Source organism: Saimiri boliviensis, chromosome 7 (genome assembly GCF_048565385.1).
Source record: "Saimiri boliviensis isolate mSaiBol1 chromosome 7, mSaiBol1.pri, whole genome shotgun sequence".
Classification (NCBI taxonomy): domain Eukaryota; kingdom Metazoa; phylum Chordata; class Mammalia; order Primates; family Cebidae; genus Saimiri; species Saimiri boliviensis.
In genome coordinates, this window is record NC_133455.1 from 8,425,673 (window position 1) to 8,444,196 (window position 18,524).

The following is an 18,524-nucleotide window of genomic DNA, read 5'->3' on the forward strand; positions in this document are numbered from 1 at the left end:
CAGTGGCCGGTGTCTCCCTTGGGGGTTCAGGGCATGCTGGTGGAAGAAAAAATTCAGGCCGTGGCATCATTTGGCTGAAATGGGCAGAGGGAGGAGGCTGTGACCCCCTAGCCCAGGGCGGAGGTAGGGCACCTGGCTGTAGGATCTTGCTAGGAAATGCTGTGTGACATTCAGCAAGCCACTTAACCTCTCTGTGTCTTGCGTTCTCATCCATAAAACTGGGATGATACTAGCTGTAGGGAGGATTCAAGTAACTCACGGGTGGGAAGTGATAAGGAGAAGCAGCCCTCATCAGATGCGCTCAGCAAGCTGGCGTTGCTTTTATTAAGCTGTTTTCTGCACAGCCCCCAGTCTGGGGCTTCCGCACAGGCCCAGCCTCACACTGCTTGTGCAGCAGGCTCAGGGTTACAGATCCGGGGGCAGGGCGTCCCTCGGGGCTTTGGTCCAGTGGTTCTGGCTAACCATAGACCCAGTAGGGTTCCTCAGAGAGTTGTGCTGTGGTTTGGGGGGATGTTTCTGACCACACATGGGGCACAAACCCACCGTCGTCCTGGCCAGTGGCACGTCCGAAAGGCAGGGACAGCCTTCTAGATGAGCTCAGGGTCCACCGAGATAGTGGAGCTGGCTTCCAGTGCTTTCTGATGCCTCTTCTCCCAGGCCCACACGTCGAGGGAAAGGTGCCCACAGGCGTGTCCTGCTGCCTGCTCCTTGGGGAGTTGTGAGCCGGGGCCTCCCTCTCCCTACATAATCTGCCGGCAGTGGCAGCTTCTTCTGGCGCTGGTTAGAAATGCAGAGTCCCAGGCCCCACCCCAGACCCACCAAGTGGGAATTGGCAGGGGATGTGTGTGCACCTCCAGCTGTGATACTCTAACGAAAGCCCGCAGGCTCCGGCCCACCACCTGCTTTTGTCAATAAAGATTTATCAGCATACAGCCGTGCCCTTTTGTTGACCTATGGGCTGCTTTCACAGGACAGTGGCAGAGTTGAGGAGGGGGTGACAGAGACTGCGTATTTATCCTCTGGCCCTTACAGAAAACGTTTGCCAGTCCCTGGTAAAGCACTGGTTCTCAGACTTGGCTGCCTGTCGGGATAACCTGGAATTTAACACACAGACGCCTGGCTCTCCGCCCAGAGATTCGGATGTCATTGGTGGGGGGGTGTGGCCTGCGCATCAGGACTTTGCAGGGCTCCCCACATGATCTGAGTGTGCAGCCATTGTCATGGGACCTTGAGACCCATGGTCCTCAGTGGCCTGGGAAGCCGGCAGGGGCGGTTCTGCCGCTGTGGGCAGGCCCCAGACCCAGCACCCCGGCCCAGGCAGTGTCGGCCGCAGTGCTTGCTGTGCTAAAGCAGAGCCAGCTTTGGGGCCTGAGCTGGCTGCCGGCTCCCCCCAGCTCCTCGGGGAGTTGTGAGCCGGGGCCTCCCTGTCCCTGCATGACCTCCCGGCAGCGACTGTGAGCAGCCCTCGATCGGCCCCTCCCTCGGCCTCCCAGGGAATGGCAGCGGCGAGGCCCGGCAGATGTCTGTCCTGAAGCTGCAGGAGTCTGTCCCACTGGAAAGAGGATTTTAAGGCCAGGGCTGCTTGGGTACTTCTGCTTTCATCCTCCTCCATGGGCCTCACTCAGCGTGGGCCGCGGGGCCACCTCTCCCCCAGGAGATGTTTAGGCCACGGCAAGCAAGGAGCCCGTGCCCAGGGCTCTAGGCCTTGGCTTCAGGGCGGCCCGGGGGGCCCCATGCCAGTGGGTGTTGGTGTACCCACTCCAACCAGAGGGGGAGGGTGGGAGGCGCCCCTGCTCTGGGGGCTGGTTAACAGTCAGGGAGGAGGAGGAGGAGGTAGGGCTTGGTGCCAGGATTGCAGTCCTGGTGGCAAAAGGATGGAAATGGTTACCAGGATCTAGTGCGGATCGGGACTTCTGACCTTCCCCGGGATGACGTGGGCTTGGGGGACTCTGACCCGGGGTGCTGGCCAGAGACTGCTGGGGATGGGTGCAGAGGAGACCGGGACAGAGCAGCAGGTCCCTGCCCTGCTGTTCATCAGCTTCATCACCACCTTCTCTGTGCCTCAGTTTCCTCTTCTGTAAGATGGGTGGGTGGGTGGGTAGGGGAGACCACGTGGCACAGAGCCAGCCACGTGGCACCGTGAGTAATCCTGATGAGGAGCGTGGGGATGACCACTGGGGACAGGGGGCTGTGGGCAGGCCCTGGCGGGGCTGGGAGAGTCTGCGTGGGAGGCGGGGCAGGTGCAGAACTCGCTCCCTAGGTCCTGGCCAGGGGTCGGCCGAGACTCTCGGCTGGGGCTTTGGGAACAGCAGAGTCACATCCCCCACACTCTGGGCTGTCAGCCTTTTTTGCTCCGAAACCTCGAAGCTTTGCGTCTCTGAGCCTCAGTTTCCTCCTCTGCAGCATAGGAGCAGTGATCGTTGGTCTCCTATTTCTGAGGGTGGCTGAGGGCACTGACAGGATAGTGTTGTAAAGCACTTGGCATGGTGCAGGGGCTGGGTCACCTCCGGGTGACATCCCTCCGTGTCACTCTTACGGTGTTTTCATCTCCATCAAGACTTCAGAAGGGCCGGAGGTGGCCCATATAAAACGGACAGCACCGGGCTGGCCACCTAATCAGCTCTCGGGGGGCTGTGGGAGTTTCCTCCTCTGTGCTGGCCTTTTCCTTCCTGGGGCTTTTCTGAGGACTCAGAGGAGGGCTGCAGTAGGGAGGGCTCGAAGCTCAGGGCCTGGCCCAGATGCACCCCTCTCCCGCCTGACCCCTGCCTGCAGCCTGGTGGGCGTGGAGCTGCATGTACTGACCATGTCAGGGCAGACCTAGCCTCTCTGCGGGTCCGTGGGTGAGGCCCAGGGCGTCAGGGAGCCCCCATCAGCCTAGATCCAGGGCTGATGGACAGGTGCTCTGGGAGGGAGGCTCCGTGGCCGCTGCTCCCACCCATTGGGAGGGACGCCGCAGCCCAGGTAGGGGGTTCTCGGAACGACGTCGCTGAGTGTGGTCTCAGGAGACGGCAAGCTCCCTGTGATTCTAAAGCCCAAGCCCTGCCCAGACTCTGGCCCTGGGCTATACGCCTGACCCGGGGGGACAGCATTCATGCTGGGCAGCCCAGTGGACAGGATGCCCACCCCCAGCCAGCCACATCACTCCTCCCTCCCTGGGTCCCCACTCTGCCCATGTCAGGCAAAAGAGGACAGAAAGGCCACTGTGTAGGAACAAGCCAAAAACCCTCCCTGCCCCAGCCTCCACCTCCAAAAGAGTCTTCACTTGCCAGCTGTTTAAAAGTTCCGTTCGAGAGTTCGAAATTAGGAGAGAGACCAGGCTGGTCCCAGGACGCCGGGCACCTGTTGGGGAATCAGCAGCAACCTGGGGGCTGAAGGGCGGCTCTGTTCAAGTTGGGCTGCTGCGCCTCTTCCTGGCTCCTCTTACAGAACTCAGTGGCGAGGGATTCCCGGGGAACAGAGGCAGAGGCAGGCCTGGGAATCTGCTTTGGACCCAGCAGCCGCCTCAGCCCACGGTTGCCTACAGCAGTCAGACCCTTGCTCTGCTTTTCTGCCCCATGCTCGGCCCCCTCCTAAACGAAAAGAGGCTGGAGAGAGCGTTGTGTGCGGGGCAGGTGCCATTCCTGGCAGGAAGGAAAGGCAAGAGAAGGGGTCTCTGTCACCACCTGGCCCCTCCTCTTGCATCTGCTTGGAGTTCCTTCTCCCCGGTTTGAAGCGTTGATGTGACTGTGCCCGTGCGACACATGAAAAGGCTCTGGGGTTTATTTACCTCTAGCTCTGGGGTTTATTTCTAGCATTTCGCTTGGCTCGGGGGATGCAAGGATGGTCTGGTTTGGCAGCTGCCTGCAGAGAGGACCCTGGGGTGTCCACAAAAATCAGTGTGTGCTTTCAAAGAAATCAGGCGGAGGCCAGGAAACGGGGAGGCAGTGCTGGGAGCTCACACTCCCTCCTCTGGGTAAGGGGAGGGGTGGGGGCCCAGAGTGACAGGGACAGGCCCAAGTGAGGAGGCTGGCGTGGCCCTGAGCCCCTCTGATCCCTGGGGGGCCGGCATGTGAGGGAGATGGGGCCGGGAAGTGGGAGCAGCCACCTCCATGCAGGCCTGGGGCCTTCCCAGGCTCTGGGGAAGCAGGGGCATCCCCCCACCTTCCCGTTCTACAGACTTGGAGACTGAGGCTTAGAGAGGTGGCCTCAGCTCTGTTGGGGGCAGGGCAGGGCAGGGCAGGGCTAAGCATCAGGGGTGTGTCCCCGGCTTCCCAGATGCTCAGGCACCCCTGCTGAGGCTCACCAGGGCACCTGGCTCAGGCCCAGTTTGCTTCTGCCCCTCTTAAATATCTGGGCTAGACTCAGATGTGGGCATGGTGGGGATTCTCTCGTCTCAACCTCATGGCCCGAGGCTGAGGCACAGGCATACTGAATACCCCTGCTGTCAAGGCGAAGGAGTTGGCACAGAGAGGTGAAGACCTTCATCCAAGCTCACACAGCCACTGTGTGCAAAAGGCAGGAGTTGAAGCCAGTGCTTCTGACACCAGTGCTTCCTGCTCCTCACCCGACTCCGCCTCCCCGGGGCCCGCTCTGGTGGGACCCCGGGCCGTGCCTCTCCCCTGCTCATGCCAGCGGGGCCTGGCTTCCCGGGTGTGATGGCGTCTTCCGGGCAGACTCCACGGGTTTCCCTCCTCCCCCAGCTCAGGCTGAGCCCAGGTGCAGAGATGCACCTGCTCACGGTTGGTTTTCTCCCCTCCCGTCTCCCCGCTGCCCTTCCCCGGGGTCTGACAGCAGCAGCAGCAGCAGCAACAGCAACAGCAGCCGCCGCCGCCGCCGCCCATGCCCCGCAGCAGCCAGGAGGAGAAAGATGAGAAGGAGAAGGAAAAGGAGGTGGAGAAGGAGGAGGAGAAGCCGGAGGTGGAAAACGACAGGGAAGACCTCAAGTAAGGCGGCCTGCTGTCCCCGGCAGGTCCCGGGCCCTGACCGACCCCGGCGGACACGGGTCCGGGAGACGCTTTGTAGACACGCGTGGGGCGTCCACCCATTGCCTGTGAGCAGGGGAGGCCTTTCTGCTCGTCTGCCCCCGACGGCCCCCCTCCGGAAGCCCGCCCATTGCCCCCCTCTTCCTCCCTGCGCCCCCCTCTCCTCCGCCCTCCCGTTCTTCTTCCAATCCCCTAGAGACTTTAGAGACTCATAGCTCATTTGAGCTCTACTCCGGAGCTCATAAATCCAGGCAATGACTTTGGAACTCTCTGCCTCCCGCCGCCTCCCGCTCTTCGCCTCCTGAGGCGCCAGGGCTGGGGAAGGGGGGATCAGAGGCACTCCTGGAAGGACTAGGTGTGCAGGCGGCTGCTCTCACCTTTAGAATTATCGATGGCAGCGTGAGTTCTTGCAGATCAAGGCACAGCCTCGCCGCGGGGGCCGTGACAGCCTCTGTGCCTGCCAGGGGCTGCGGGAGCACAGCCAGCTGGAGAAAGGGGGGCGGCGCGACTCAGCGCCAGGTACCTGTGATGGGCTCAGGAATTTGGCTGGAGAGAACATCTGGCTTCCTCATCCCGGGCTCCCAGACGCTTCCAGCAAGGGCCTTTCAGGAAGATGAATGGGAAGGCGGGGGTGATCCATCTGAGCCGCCCGCAGTCAAGCTCAGTGATCGAGGTCGCGTGCACCCCCACACACCTCGGCTAGGCCTGCGTGAAACCGGCAAGAGGGTTTCCTCCTGCCACGCCTCAGGCGCCTCGGCCCTTGAAAATACTGAAGGCCAGCAGGTTGCCTGTGACCGAGCCCCTCTGGAAACAGCTCCTCTGTGGCGAATAAAATGACCTTGTATATTGCTGCCAGCCCACACTCCCCTTCAGTTCACCAAACAGTCTTGAAGATAGTTCATATCTCTCTGTTTGGTGCATAAAACGGTCTTGCAGATGGCCACCAGCCCAGAAGAAAGTAAGCTGGCAGGAAAGCTCCTAGTACCTCCCATTTGGGGAATAAAATAGCCAGTGGTGTAGCCACCTGTCCACATGGCCTTAGGGGTGATTAAGTAGTGGATAGCCCAGGTTACATGCCTTACCCCCTCTTTTTTTTTTTTTTTGAGACTGGGTCTTGTTCTGTCACCCAGGCTGGAGTGCAGTGGTACACTCACGGCTCACTGCAGCGTTGACCTCCCGGGCTCAAGCGATCCTCCTGCCTCAGCCTCCCATGCAGCTAGGACCATCGGCATATACCGCCATGCCTGGCTAATTTTCTGATTTTTTTCTTTTGTAAAGATGGGGTCTTGCTATGTTGCCCAGGCTGGTCTTAAACTCCCGGGCTCAAGCGATCCTCCCAGTTTGGCCTCCCAAAGTGCTGAGGTTGCAGGTGCGAGCCACCACGTGCGGCCGCAGCTCCCTTTTGATAAATAGCATGACGTTGTCCTGCCAGCTGTGCTCCCACCTCTGGTGAACGGAGGGCCCCTGCACACCGCCCCGGGCAGCGTCAGCACAGCCCTCTCCCTTCTTCCCTGGAGTCCGTCAGCGTCACGGCTGGCAGCCAGTGCAGATCCAGCTAAAGAAACGGGCTCCTCCCGTGGCTGTTTGATTTCCTGGCTCAGGCGGAACCGCCCTGTCCCCCTCTCTGGCCTGCAGGGAGAAGACAGACGACACCTCAGGGGAGGACAACGACGAGAAGGAGGCCGCGGCCTCCAAAGGCCGCAAAACCGCCAACAGCCAGGGGAGACGCAAAGGCCGCATCACCCGCTCCATGGCTAATGAGGCCAACAGCGAGGAGGCCGTCACCCCCCAGCAGAGCGCCGAGCTGGGTGAGCGGGGGCCGGGGACGCGGGCGGGGGCGGCTGGAGACGTGGCGGGTGGCGCTCGCGCAAGAGTTTCGTGCGGCTTGAATTGATCGGCAGCAGGCCGAGGGGTTGGCGGAAGTCGGGGTTGGGGTCAAATCCCGGCGTTACCTGCTGGATGTGCTGTGTGGCCCAGAGTGAATTCCCGAACTTCTCTGTGCCTCTGCGTCCTCACGTTCTCAGTGGGAGAAATCGGTTACCTCCGAACATCGGGGGAGAGCTGTAGTCACTTGCAAGTGAGAAGGACCTAGAACAGTGCCTGGGTGTAGGAAGAGCTCAGTGGCTTCAACCACGGTGATTTCAGAGCCAGGAGATGTCACATAAGAATCCCAGTGACCAGTTCGGGAGTTTTTGATTGTCGTTTTTAAAGCAGAAAATCTGGCCACACTTGGCCCGGGTTTCCCTGAGGCAGCCGTTGTTGGGAGCCGAGTAACCACCACCCCTTCTTAGAATGTCATGGGCTCTATTTGTCCCCACCCAGCCTCTACTCTGGTAGGTGTCTGGGTTTGCACCTTCACTTCCCTGGGCCTGTTTCCCCTGCTGTCGAGAAGGGCGTTCACCCCTCACTGCCCTCCCAGAAAGTGGAAAAAAAAAAAAGAGGTGATGTGAGTAGCAGTTCCCAAGATTTGCCACAGGGGGCAGCAGTGTGCGGCTGTTGTCTCTACGTTGAGCTGTTAGGGTCCAGCCCTCCAGCCACTGTGGGAACTCACCCAGGGGCCCCACCTGCCAGGGCTCATCCTGAGTGTGGAGTTGACAAAGATGGCACTTCATCTCCCACAGACCCCCACTGCCTCCCACTGGGGTCCGGGTCACGCACCTGTCTCTTCTTCCGGTGGGAGGTAGTGTGGACCTGTTCCATAAATGGGCCACTCGAGTCTCAGAAAGGGAACATTGCCTCTCTGAAAATCTCAGTGTCGCTGGGATTCGAACTCAGCCCCATCGGCCACAGAGCCTGTGCAGCTCCTGTAGGCATTTTCCAGCCGCCCCTTGGTGGCAGTGTCCTTGGAGGCCCAGGGTCGAAGGGTGTTCTTCCTGCTTGATCTCTGGGGATAGTCCTCTCACACCCAAGGCTGCTGCTGGGGGCTTGGCCGCAGGGTGGAAAACCCGCTCCCGGGCCTTGCATCGCTCTTCTGGCCCCTGGCACCCCTGGCTCCCATAGGCTTCCTCTAGGGGTCCTGTGGAGAGGAATGGGAGCATCGATGAGGTCCTGAAGCGGCCCAGCCGCGGCCACAGAGATCGGGGAGGTTGGGGTGGATCTGGCATGTCGAGGGTGATGGGGCTGCCCATGGGGGTGGGGGCCCTTTCCCCTTTCCTGCTGGAACCTTCCTGCAGTCCTCAGCCAGCCTCAATTGGACACACTCTGCCTGGTGCAGTTCCAGGCAGTGAGTCCATGAAGCTGATGTCCCTTGCACCCACCCCTCACGGGTGTTAAGCAACTGGAAAGGAAGGACCAGAGTTCATGTCCAGGGGAGCTCGGCGGACCAACCCAAAAACAGTGCCACAGCAGAGATGCGGCCGCCTCTGGCTGACCCCAAGGCCACGCGGTGTCCCTTCCCAGTAACAGCAGAAGCCCCTCCTCAAACTGGGTGACTGAGGAATGTGAAAATTGCCCTCTGGATCAGGGCTTCTCCACCGAGGGCGATTTTACTCCCCGCTGCGGGGTGCCTGGCATTGTCTGTGAACAGTTTTGATTGCCACCGTCGGAGGCAGCCACTGACAGCCAGGGTGCAGAGTCCGGGGCTGCTAAGCATCCTGCAGGGACGGGGCAGCCTCACAGTAATGGAAGAGCTGGGCTCCGAGAGGGTCCTCGGGCAGACAAGGTCCGGGCCCATCTGCAGCTCATGTCCCGCTGTCACCAAGTCACCAGGTGACCCCCTTCCCAGCAACATGCAGACAAAAGCAATCATGGTCAAAGCTCTTGACTGCCTCAGTTTCCCCATCTGTAAAATGAGGTGATTGCTGGTGCTGCGACCTCGGTGGCTTGTGTGGAGGTTGGCCCCAACCAGCAGCACGTGGGACTGCCCGGCACAGCTCCGGCCACCCAGCATAAGGGCTCAGGAGCCGGGCGCCACCGTGGGTACTGGCTGGGGAGGGGCGTCTGAAACGTGGCCTTCCCCGTGGGGTTGAGAGCCCTGGGGTGACACCATCAAGGCCTGGTCCACCCCCTCCCTGGCGCAAAGGAGAAAGAGAAAAGTCCAGAAGGCAAAGGGCCTCCTCTGTCGGCTCCTGCCAATCACCTGGTGTCTTCCTTTTCAGCCTCCATGGAGCTGAACGAGAGTTCTCGCTGGACCGAAGAAGAAATGGAAACAGCCAAGAAAGGTGAGGGCGTGCGGCAGCTTTCACCTCCCTGGTTTGCATCCAGAGTGCCTGAAGCTCGTGGGCTGGGGCAGATGTTGACACGTTTGACCTTGAACCTCGGGGCTGCGGTGAGGCCTCTGGTGAGGCTCTGGTTCCGGGCTGTTCGCAGGTTGGTCACCCTGGCGCCTGTTCTACCCTCCAGAAAACGGGCCTGTGCAGCTGCACTGTCAGGCTTGTCTTTGTGACTTGGGGGCACAGCTCAGAGACACGAAGCTGGTGCTGTGGGTGTAGTCAGCGAGGGGCTTCTGGGTGACCTCTGTGCGGCAGCACACCTGGGTGACTCAGGACAGGCAGAGCCTGCTGACGGTTATCTGGGTGGAGTCCTGGGGTCAAGGAGACCTGCAGGGCGTTCGTCCAGCCCTGAGGCAGAGTCCCGAAGTCCCCACCCTGGGCTCAAGTGTGCTGGGGCTTTGGGAACCGGTCTCGGATTTGAGCATCCCAGTCTGGGTGACGGGTTCCGGAGTGGATGGGGACACCCGGGCTGTTGGGGACAGTCGTGGGAGTGGCTCACATGGCAGGGAGACAGCAGTCATTGGTGCTGGCAGCAGAAGCCATTCCCAGTTTGTGGGTTGCCTTGCGATGTGCAGTGCGGCGGGGCTGGGGTCCAGCGCCCCCTGAGCCGGAGCGCTCTCAGCTGTGCTGACTCCTGGCCAACTCCTGTACTTGCCAGCACCGTGACCTGCCTCTGGGCCTCGGTTTGTCCGTCTGTTAAGTGGGAGAGGCGTCCAGGTTGGCTGTGCGGAATCAGATACCCTGGCTGAGGGCGCAGGGTGGGCTGGTTGGCAGCAAATCCCCTGCCTCCCTCACCCTTGCCTGGGGCCAGGACTGTTGGGCAGGGGTGTCGCTCGCAGCACTGCTGAGGCTGCGGGGCACCTGACTCCCACGGCGCACGCTCACTCTCCGTTATCTCCGCCCCGGCTGTGAGCGGGAGGGCCTGCTCCTGTCCTGTCGTGTCCCTGTTTGCGGATGAGGAGCCAGGGAACAGAAGCCAAGGAGTGCCATGGGTTCCGGAGCTGGTGCGTGGGGCCAGGAGCAGGCCTGGGCCCCCCCCGCCCCCGCCTCCACCCCCGCCCGTTCTTGGTCCCGTGGCCCTGCTGGAGTCGAGGCCGTCTGTGACATGCGGTTTCATTGTGCAGAGAGCTCCGGGTCGTGACTTACAGAGGGAACAAAGGGCTTTTATAGCGAGCGCTCTGGGCACAGAAGGGCAGGTGTGTCTGAGAACAGTCTGGACCACGTGGCTCGTGGACCCAGCCCTGCCCTCCGCTGTAGTTGCTGGGGGTTGCTGAGGGTCTCCATAGCCCCTGTCCTTCCCCTCAGAGCTCCTCCGGGGGCACTCTGCCCTCCACCCCACAGGCTGGGGTGGGCCAGAGGGACCCTCTGAGCACTCAGGAAGGAGGGCTGCCTGCTGCTGTTGCGGGCCGGGCTCTGTGTGTGGCGGGGGAGAGGTGTACCAACCGGGCCTGGGCACTGTCTCCAGCTGGCAGGGCCTGGGCTGCTGTCAGCCCCCAGACATGCCACTTGGTTGTTTTTCTGTCTTTAACATCCACTTGGTGGTTTCTGGTGTGTATTTCACTATAGGCTGCAGGAGAAGCTTTATTGAAATTGTGAGATTCCGCGCCTCCATTTAATTTTGATATGATATACATACCATGAGCGCACCATTCTAACCACTGGCAAGTGAACATCTCAGTGGCGTTCAGTGCATCTGCAGCAGTGTGCAGCCCGCACCCACACCGCCGTCTGGCTCCGGCTTTTTCTCACCCCAGATGGAAATCCCACACCTATTAGCAGCCCCTCCCAGGCCCCGCCCCAGCCAGCCACCCCGGCAGCCACTAATGCACTCTGCCTCTGCGGACCTGGCTGCTCCGGGCGTTTCCAGTGAATGGAATCCTACGGCGAGCGGCCTTCTGTGTCTGGCTCCTTTCTCGGAGCGTGATGGGTCTGGGGCTCCTCTGAGGAGTTTTGTACGGTTCAATAATGTTCCATCACCCGAGAGGACCACGTTTTGTCGGCCGTTCACCTCCGGGGGCATGCGGGTTGTTTCCGTGTGGCTGTGGTGAATAGTGCTGCTGTGAACATTTGTGTAGGATTGTATGAGATTTTTAATCACACGTGAGTCCCTGGGAGCTTAGCCCATTTGCTGGGAGGTTGCCCAGAGCGCCCCCTTTCAGAGGACTCTGCGTGGATGTCCCTAAATGACCAGTTAGAGTTCTACTGCCTCTCTGTCCACCCTCCTGTCTCCTGTTGTCACCACCCTGTCACTGGTGAACCCCCCCTTGCCTGAGAACTGGGAGACGGCACCTGCCCTCTCTGCCTTATGGAAGGGCAGATCCGGAGGCTGGGAGGACGGCCGGGGATGACTCACCGGCGGAGAACAGCCTGTGTCCCACCGTCTCAAGGTTGGGTCCTCAGTGACGACAGTGAGCTCATCTGAGTCCTGCCGGTGGAGACGCAGTGAGTCCCCTGGGGGCCGTGCGCGTGGAGGCCCTGCTCAGTGACATTTGTAATAATGCCGTGAGCAGCGGTGTGCTCGTCTGCCATGAATCACAGCAATCTGGACAATTACCGCTCAGGGTGGCTGCTAATGGCTGTGCGTTACAGGCAGAGGCAGTGGGGAGCGGGGTTGGGGCTGGGAGGCAGGTGCCCCCAGCAACTCCTCCATAATGAGTCAGGGTGGAGAAGCTAGGAACGTTCTGGAGCCCCCTGCCCAGAAAACCCAGAGTTAGGAAAAGGGACTGGAGAAGTGGCTCTGCCTGAGGCAGGTGGTCTCCACCCACCCTTTGCCCATCATTGCAGGGGCATAGTGCCTCACCCTGTGTGGGCAGGGGCACTCAGGAATGATCAGCCCCTACCCCTCCCTCAGGGAGCCTGGGCAGATGGGCAACCAGGTTTCCCCAGGGCCCTCAGACCCCAGCCTGCCAGAAGCTTCTGGAAGATGCTAGCAGCCTGGCCCTGGAGGACGGGCAGCAGAGGGACCCGTGCACCGGGAGAAACCAGGTCTCAGCCCCTGGATGTTCCAGCTGTGTGACCTCAGGCAAGACAGCCAACCTCCCTGTGCCTCAGTTTCTTCATCTGTACAGCGGGATGCAAGGCGCCCCTATTGTGTGTTTCCTGTGGCTGCCATGGCGAAGGGTCTTAAAATAAATGTATTCTCTCATTGTTCTGGAGGCCAGAAGTCCAAGTTCAAGGCATCCGAGAGGCTGCATTCCCTCCAGAGGCTCTGGGGTGAGACTGCCTTGCCTCGGCTAGCCCTGGCGCATGCTGGCAGCCTTGGTGGACCTTGGCTGGTGACTGCGTCACTCCAGGCTCTGCCTTAATCTTCGTGTGGCTTTCTCCGTGTGTCTCTGTCCACACTTCCCTCTTCATACAGGGACCCCCCCCAATCCAGTGTGGCCTCACGTTGACTTGATCACATCTGCAAGCATCCTTTTTCCAAATAAGGTCACATTCGTATGTTCTTGGGGACATGAAATGTTTGGGTGACACTCTCCAACTCAGCACAGCCACCTTCTTGGGGTTTTGGTGAAAGTCCACAGAACAGCTGAGGGCAGTGCCGCCTGGCGCATGCCGACCTCCCCAGCCCTTTGTAGCTACAAGCAGCTGCTTAGCCCCCTGACCTTGGCCTGCACATCTGTTTCGCCCTCAGTTTCCCTCGTTCTCTCAGATGAAGCAGGGATACTACCTCCCAGGGGCGCTTAAAGATGGAGCGGGCCACGTAGGTGCAGTCCTCGGTATACAGTAGGCACTCAGAGTGGCAGGCCCTCCACTCGGGGCACAGTCTCCGGACCCCGCTCCCGGGGTTTGGGTCCCAGCTCTGCCTCCTGCAGAGTGTGACCCTGAGTAGGTGCCTGCACCCCATGGCCTCAGCCCCTGCCACCTCTTTGTTCACCCCAGGGATGGGGTCAGAGGTATGTCACCTGCCAAGCAAATGTACGGGGACAGCTGGAGGAACTTCCGTCGTGCTGGGGGCCACCGGTCAGAGGGCTCCCCAAGGAAGGGGCTGACACCCAGAGCCTGAAAAAGTAGTGAGTCTCACAAATCACACCACGGAGCCTGTCCTGGGTGCCAGGCACTGCTGGGAACTGTGTGTGTGAAGTCACTTCATCTCCACCAACCTGACGAGGAAGAAGGTGCTGTTGTTACCCCTGTTACTCAAATGAGGAAACCCAGGCCCAGAAAGGCTTAGTGAGCGGCCTAGGGTCACACAGCTGTGAAGCGGTAGAGCTGGGATTTGAACCCAGGCCCTCTACTTACAGAGTAGGAATGGGTTTGGTGTGAGGGCTGAACGAGTTAGTCTGTGGGCCAAGCTGTTGACCAGATTGCAAAGGCGGAAAGGCACAATGCCCGTGGCAGGGGCAGGGTGGCCCTGTGAGAAGCGGCGGGAGCCCAGAAGGTAGAGGGGCCACTGGGAGCCTGGCCTTGCCAGTGTGGGGTGGGGTTTAGCTATTACTCTAGAGCATGGGAGGCCCCTGGGGAGGGGCTGGGGCCATGATGGCTGCAGGCTCTCTGGTGGGCAGGTGAGAACACCTTCCCTTCTTGTGGCTGCCTGACCTGGAGCTCATGCTGCCTGGGGACCGAGCGTGTTCAGGAGGCAGCTTCTCCAGGAACCCGGCAGCCCTGGGGAGCTGGCCGCCTGCCCGCCCTCGGGCCCAGCGCCATGAGGGCAGGGAGGGGCCCGGCTGGAGCGGGGCTGGGATGAGGGACTCGGTTCCCCTGGGAAAGGTCAGCCTGGTCTGGCTTGGAGGCCCAACCCAGCTGTGCGAGAGGGCCCGCGGCTCTGCTGGCAGCTCCTCTGGGCCCCAGCCCTCGTCTCTGGTGGGCAGAGAACCTGTTGTGGAGGGGTGGGGAGGCTCCCGGTCACACCATCGTCACACCGTTCTGGACCAGGAATGGGAGCAGCCCGAAGTGGGAGGACATGTGAGACCAGGCCCTGGCGGCTCCCGGTGAGCCCAGGTAGACCCCAGAGGTCTCCCCCAGTAAATCCAGCCACCTTGCCTAGTGGCCTTGCCACTTCTCACAGGAGTAAGGCTAGAACCACTGATTGCTGTGCCTAACGAGCTTTTATGGATGAAGCGTCTAAGGCACGGCACGGGAGGGAGAGGGGCGAGCGCCCAGCCCCGGAGCCTGGAGCGGGACCCCCTCCATGATGTGTCCACTGGGAGGGCCTTGGGCTATGCCCACCGTAGGCCCCCATGAGAGGAGTGCCTGCGTGCTTGGCTGCCCAAAGCTGCAGTGGGGCTGGGAGGGCCGGCAGGCGTGCTGCTGCTCCTGGGTTTGGGTCTGCCGGCTGCTTCCTGGTGCAGCTGTCCACCAGGGCCCAGCAGGAGGCAACACCCCGAGGAGGGGCGGTAAACCAGGGAGGGATGGTGTGGCACCTTGGGGCTTGAGTCCGGGGGACTGTCACCACGTGTGGTCTGGAGATAAACCACTAGCGAGGATGTGTGTCTGGGGCTCAAACAGCCTATGGCGATGGTTTGGAAGGAGGAGAAAGCTGGGGTTTCTGCAGGAACTTGGGGTACAGCCAGACACAGGGGCAGGGTCTGGATCACACTCTTGCTCTCGTCAGCACCCCTGAAGCTGAGGTCTGGCCTCGACCAGCCCCACTTCCCTCCCAGGGGAGACCCACGCGTCTGTATCCACGTGGCTCCTGGCTCAGGGAAGGAGCACCTGGCAGCTGATGCGGCGGTGATGATGCCTGTCGTCACGCGGTGCGGCTGACGCTTACGAGCGAGGCAGGCCCCCCACGCGTGTGTGCACACATGCACAAATACACACGACTTCTGCTTTGCACAGGAGGAGACCTAAGGCCCAAGGGAGAGCCGGGGCTCACCCAGCACACCACGGTGGACGTGGGGCCTGGGGCAGGCTGACCCCCCAGCTGGCTTCCCACCGTGCTCTGCTCTGTAGGAAAACATGACATTGAAAGGTGTGAGGTGGCACTTCCGGAAATGGTAGGCGAGACAGCACCAGATCCTACGCAGGTGACTTTGTTTCATCTTAATGAATCTGGGGTTTTTTTTTGATAGCTGGAGAAGACGTAGCTGCTTCACATCATACCTGTGATTTACGGGTGTGATTGCTGATGCGGAGGCTGAAGCAGATAGCAAGGCTGATTTCTGAAAGAACAGATGGGGGGAAGAGAGCGGGGAGAGGCACGTCCAGGTGTGATGTTACCCAGCCACCGTCGTGATGGGAATTCAGGACGGCAGGAGTTTGGGAAGTCCCGATGTGACATGCAGGAGGTGCCCGGCCTGTCAGGGGTGTCAACGGGGAGGCACCGTCCCTGCGGAACGCAGCCCCCCACCCTGGGGCTTGGGGTTTCCGAAATGAGGAAGTGGCATGACTCAGGCCCAACACGACTGGGTTCTTTTCCTCCCAACTTTGATAGGGTTTGGGGCAGAACATGTTGAGTTTCTCAGGGAGAATGGTCGGTGGTGGGCGGGGCAGTGGTCGATGCACCCCCGAGGCTTGCCACCTGTGAATCTTCATGGGAGAGGCAAGAAACATCAAGGCCTGTTTCTTGGGGGGACTGGCTGGGGTGGGGCGAGCCAGTGTCTCTCCAGGGTGGGGGCTGACTTCCAGAGAGAAGAGCTGCGGCATCCCCAGACGCAGGTGGGGGCTGGTGTGGTGCCCACGCTGGTGTCGTGCCCTCGGCGTCCTAGCTGCCGGTACAGGTCTGCAGACCCTTGGAGAAAAGCAGCTTGGGGACATCTGAGCAGGGGCCGGGCCTCCCTGGGGGCCTGAGCACCTGAGCCAAGGAGGCTGAGTCCCAGCCCGCACGAGAACAGCTCATCACTGGCCCCCGGATAGCACATGGGACACCGCCCCATGGGTGCTCAGAGCAGGAGTAGCCGAGTGGAGCCCCAGGCACCCACTCTGGTGGCTGCTGGGCCCTTGTGCCTGGCTCTCTGCTCTGCGCCTGTGACTCAGACCTCCTGGCTGGACTTCCTGTCTTGGTCAATTTCACTTCCTAGTTCCTGCCTCCTGACTCTTCAGAACGAAACTTCTTCCTTAGAAATTAGAAGTGGGGTCGGGGAATCCAGACCACAGGGCATGGTGGCAGAATCTGCTCTCTCGGCTCTGGCACAGTGTCGGGGGCGTGTGCCTGGGTGTCAAGGGGGACACCCCAGCCTCTTTTGGGAGGGTTGGGGCCCTCTGCACAACTAAACCCACAGCCCCCTCTTCCTTTGCAAGCTCCTTACGGGGGACCCAGACAGGTAGCAAAGATGCCCAGGGTGCCCAGCAGGTCCCAGACACCTACTGATGAATGCAGTGGAACGAAGACGCTAATTTCAGAGGCAGTGACAGCTGTGGAGATGATGAAACTCTGGGATGGAGGGGTAACTGGGGGGCTCACTTTGGAGAGGTGGGCAAGGAAGGCTTCTCTGAGGAGCTGTCACGTGAGCCAAGACCAGAGGGAGGACCGAGGCACATCTGTGAGGAAGCCATGGAGGCAGCCAGAGCAGCTGGTGCAGAGCCCCTGGGGCACCAGCGAATGACCCAGGGAGAGGCTGGGAGAGTGCACGGAGCCAGCTCCGTAAGAGTCTCCTGGGCCGTGCCAGGGCCTTTGGATTTCATTCCAGCAGCTTCTGGTGGTCACGGGAAGATTTTAAGCAGAGGAACGATGTGTGTGTGTGTGGGGCGGAGGGGGTTGGCATCCTTAAGAGCACGCTGAGGCCCCCCCCTGCAGAGGGTAGAGGGCAGGACTCAGGGGAGAGGCCTGGGTCCCTGATGCCAGGGTTCAGATTTGTTGCCCTCCCCTGCTGTCGTGCCCCAGGACGAGGGCTGGGGGTGTAGGGACATTCGAGGCGCCTTCTGCTCCCCAGGTTTTCAGGGGCAGAATGGAAGGGCTGGGGGTTAATCGGAAAAGCAGGTGAATGATCCCAGAGTCAGGGAAGTCGGTCGTGACCCGAATCTAGGCTCCAAAGTTCAGCTCAGTTAACTTTCAACCTCCTGGGAGGTTCCTGGGCATTTCTGAAAGTGTTCCTTCACAGAGGAGGACCAAAGAGGCAGCTGTGTTCCCAAGACTCTCCAGCAGCAGAGGACCCCTTGGGGACCCCAAATCCCCAAGCCCTTCCCCCTCCCCTAAACGACTGAAGGTCTTGTGTGCCCCCTGAAGACACTCCTCAAATCCCAGGGTCCTGGACAGCGAGGCCAGCCCTGCCCACCCAGCCCACCACAGAGGCTCCCCCGAGAATTCGAGGCCACACCTGCCCACAGTCCCCCACAGAGGCTCCCCCCAGAATTCGGGGCCATACCTGCCCACCCACAGTCCCCCACGGAGGCTCCCCCTAGAATTGGAGGCCAGCCCTGCCCACCCACAGCCCCTCACGGAGGGCTCGGTCGGCCTTGGCAGCATCAGGCCAGGCAGGGGGCAGAGCTCAGGTGGAGCTAGCTCAGAGGGTGGGGGGACGGGGGGGAGGACAGGGGGGTGACGGCGGAAGAAGCTGCTCCCGTCTGCCGGGGGTGGAGAAGCTCTGTTTTTCTGGAACCCTCATCTGTTCTTACCACTGCTGACGCCGCCACCGCCGCGGATGGGGAGAGAGGGAGGGGAGCCAGTGCCAAGTGGGCCCGCCCCTTCTGAACCTGGGCCTCTGCAACGCTCCCCCGCCCGCCCGCCCGCCCGCCTCGAGCCTCCGTCTGGAGGTCACATTCAGTCCTGCTGCGTCTCGCTTGGTCAGGCAACAGGAAGATCAGCGCTGAGCTTGGCTGCAGGGGACACGGCTGCCCTGCTGGGTCTGGGTCCTTGGGTTTTGCCCAGCCCGGGGGTCTGTGGGCTTCTGGCTGGTACTGCTGCTGTGCTGGACACGTTGGTGCCAGAGGAACTGTGCACGCTGTGCCCCAGTGCTGCCTGGCCCAGGGGTGCTCCAAACGCACCAGTGACAACTTCCCGCCACCTACCACCCTCGGGGAAGGGCACCTTGTGCACCCACAGCGGCTTGGGGACGGCATCAGAGGTGGCAGCGGCCGCTGGAGGAGCCTCGGGCCACCACAGGCTGGCAGGCTTTCACGGAGCTTCCTCCCGCCCCTCTCCAGCCAGCCTCCACCCGCCCTTGTCCCTCCCTCCCTCGCTCCCTCCCTCCCTCCCTCGCTCCCTCCCTCCCTCCCTCACCGTGGGACGGAGAAGGATGTGAGGCAGAGCTGAGCCGCCAGCAGACGCCAGCCAGGAGCCTCACAGAGCCGGCCGCGGCTGCCCAGCCTGCCGGTCCACTTCCCTGGGCCCGCTCCCCGGGGCATCTTCCCAGCCCTATGTTTCCGGAAAACTTGGCCGAGGGGGAGACGCAGATGAGAGGATGTGAGTGAGTGGCCCCGGGGAGGGGATGGGGGGCTGTGGTGCAGGGACAGGTACCGAGACGTGGCTGTC

General features: G+C 61.2%; 1 protein-coding gene across 32 annotated transcripts in view; it reads left to right on the top strand.

Moving 5' to 3' along the window:
* Positions 1 to 18,524, top strand: part of NCOR2 (nuclear receptor corepressor 2) — a 243,319-nt gene that overhangs the window by 163,793 nt on the left and 61,002 nt on the right. For 26 of the 32 annotated variants that reach the window (XM_074402040.1, XM_074402038.1, XM_074402057.1 and 23 more), the window contains 3 exons: positions 4,768 to 4,922; positions 6,597 to 6,769; positions 9,059 to 9,121. In XM_074402040.1, coding sequence (XP_074258141.1) covers positions 4,768 to 4,922; positions 6,597 to 6,769; positions 9,059 to 9,121 — 391 coding nt within the window. The remainder of the gene's footprint in view (positions 1 to 4,767; positions 4,923 to 6,596; positions 6,770 to 9,058; positions 9,122 to 18,524) is intronic. The other 6 variants (XM_074402046.1, XM_074402054.1, XM_074402068.1 and 3 more) reach the window with 2 other exon arrangements.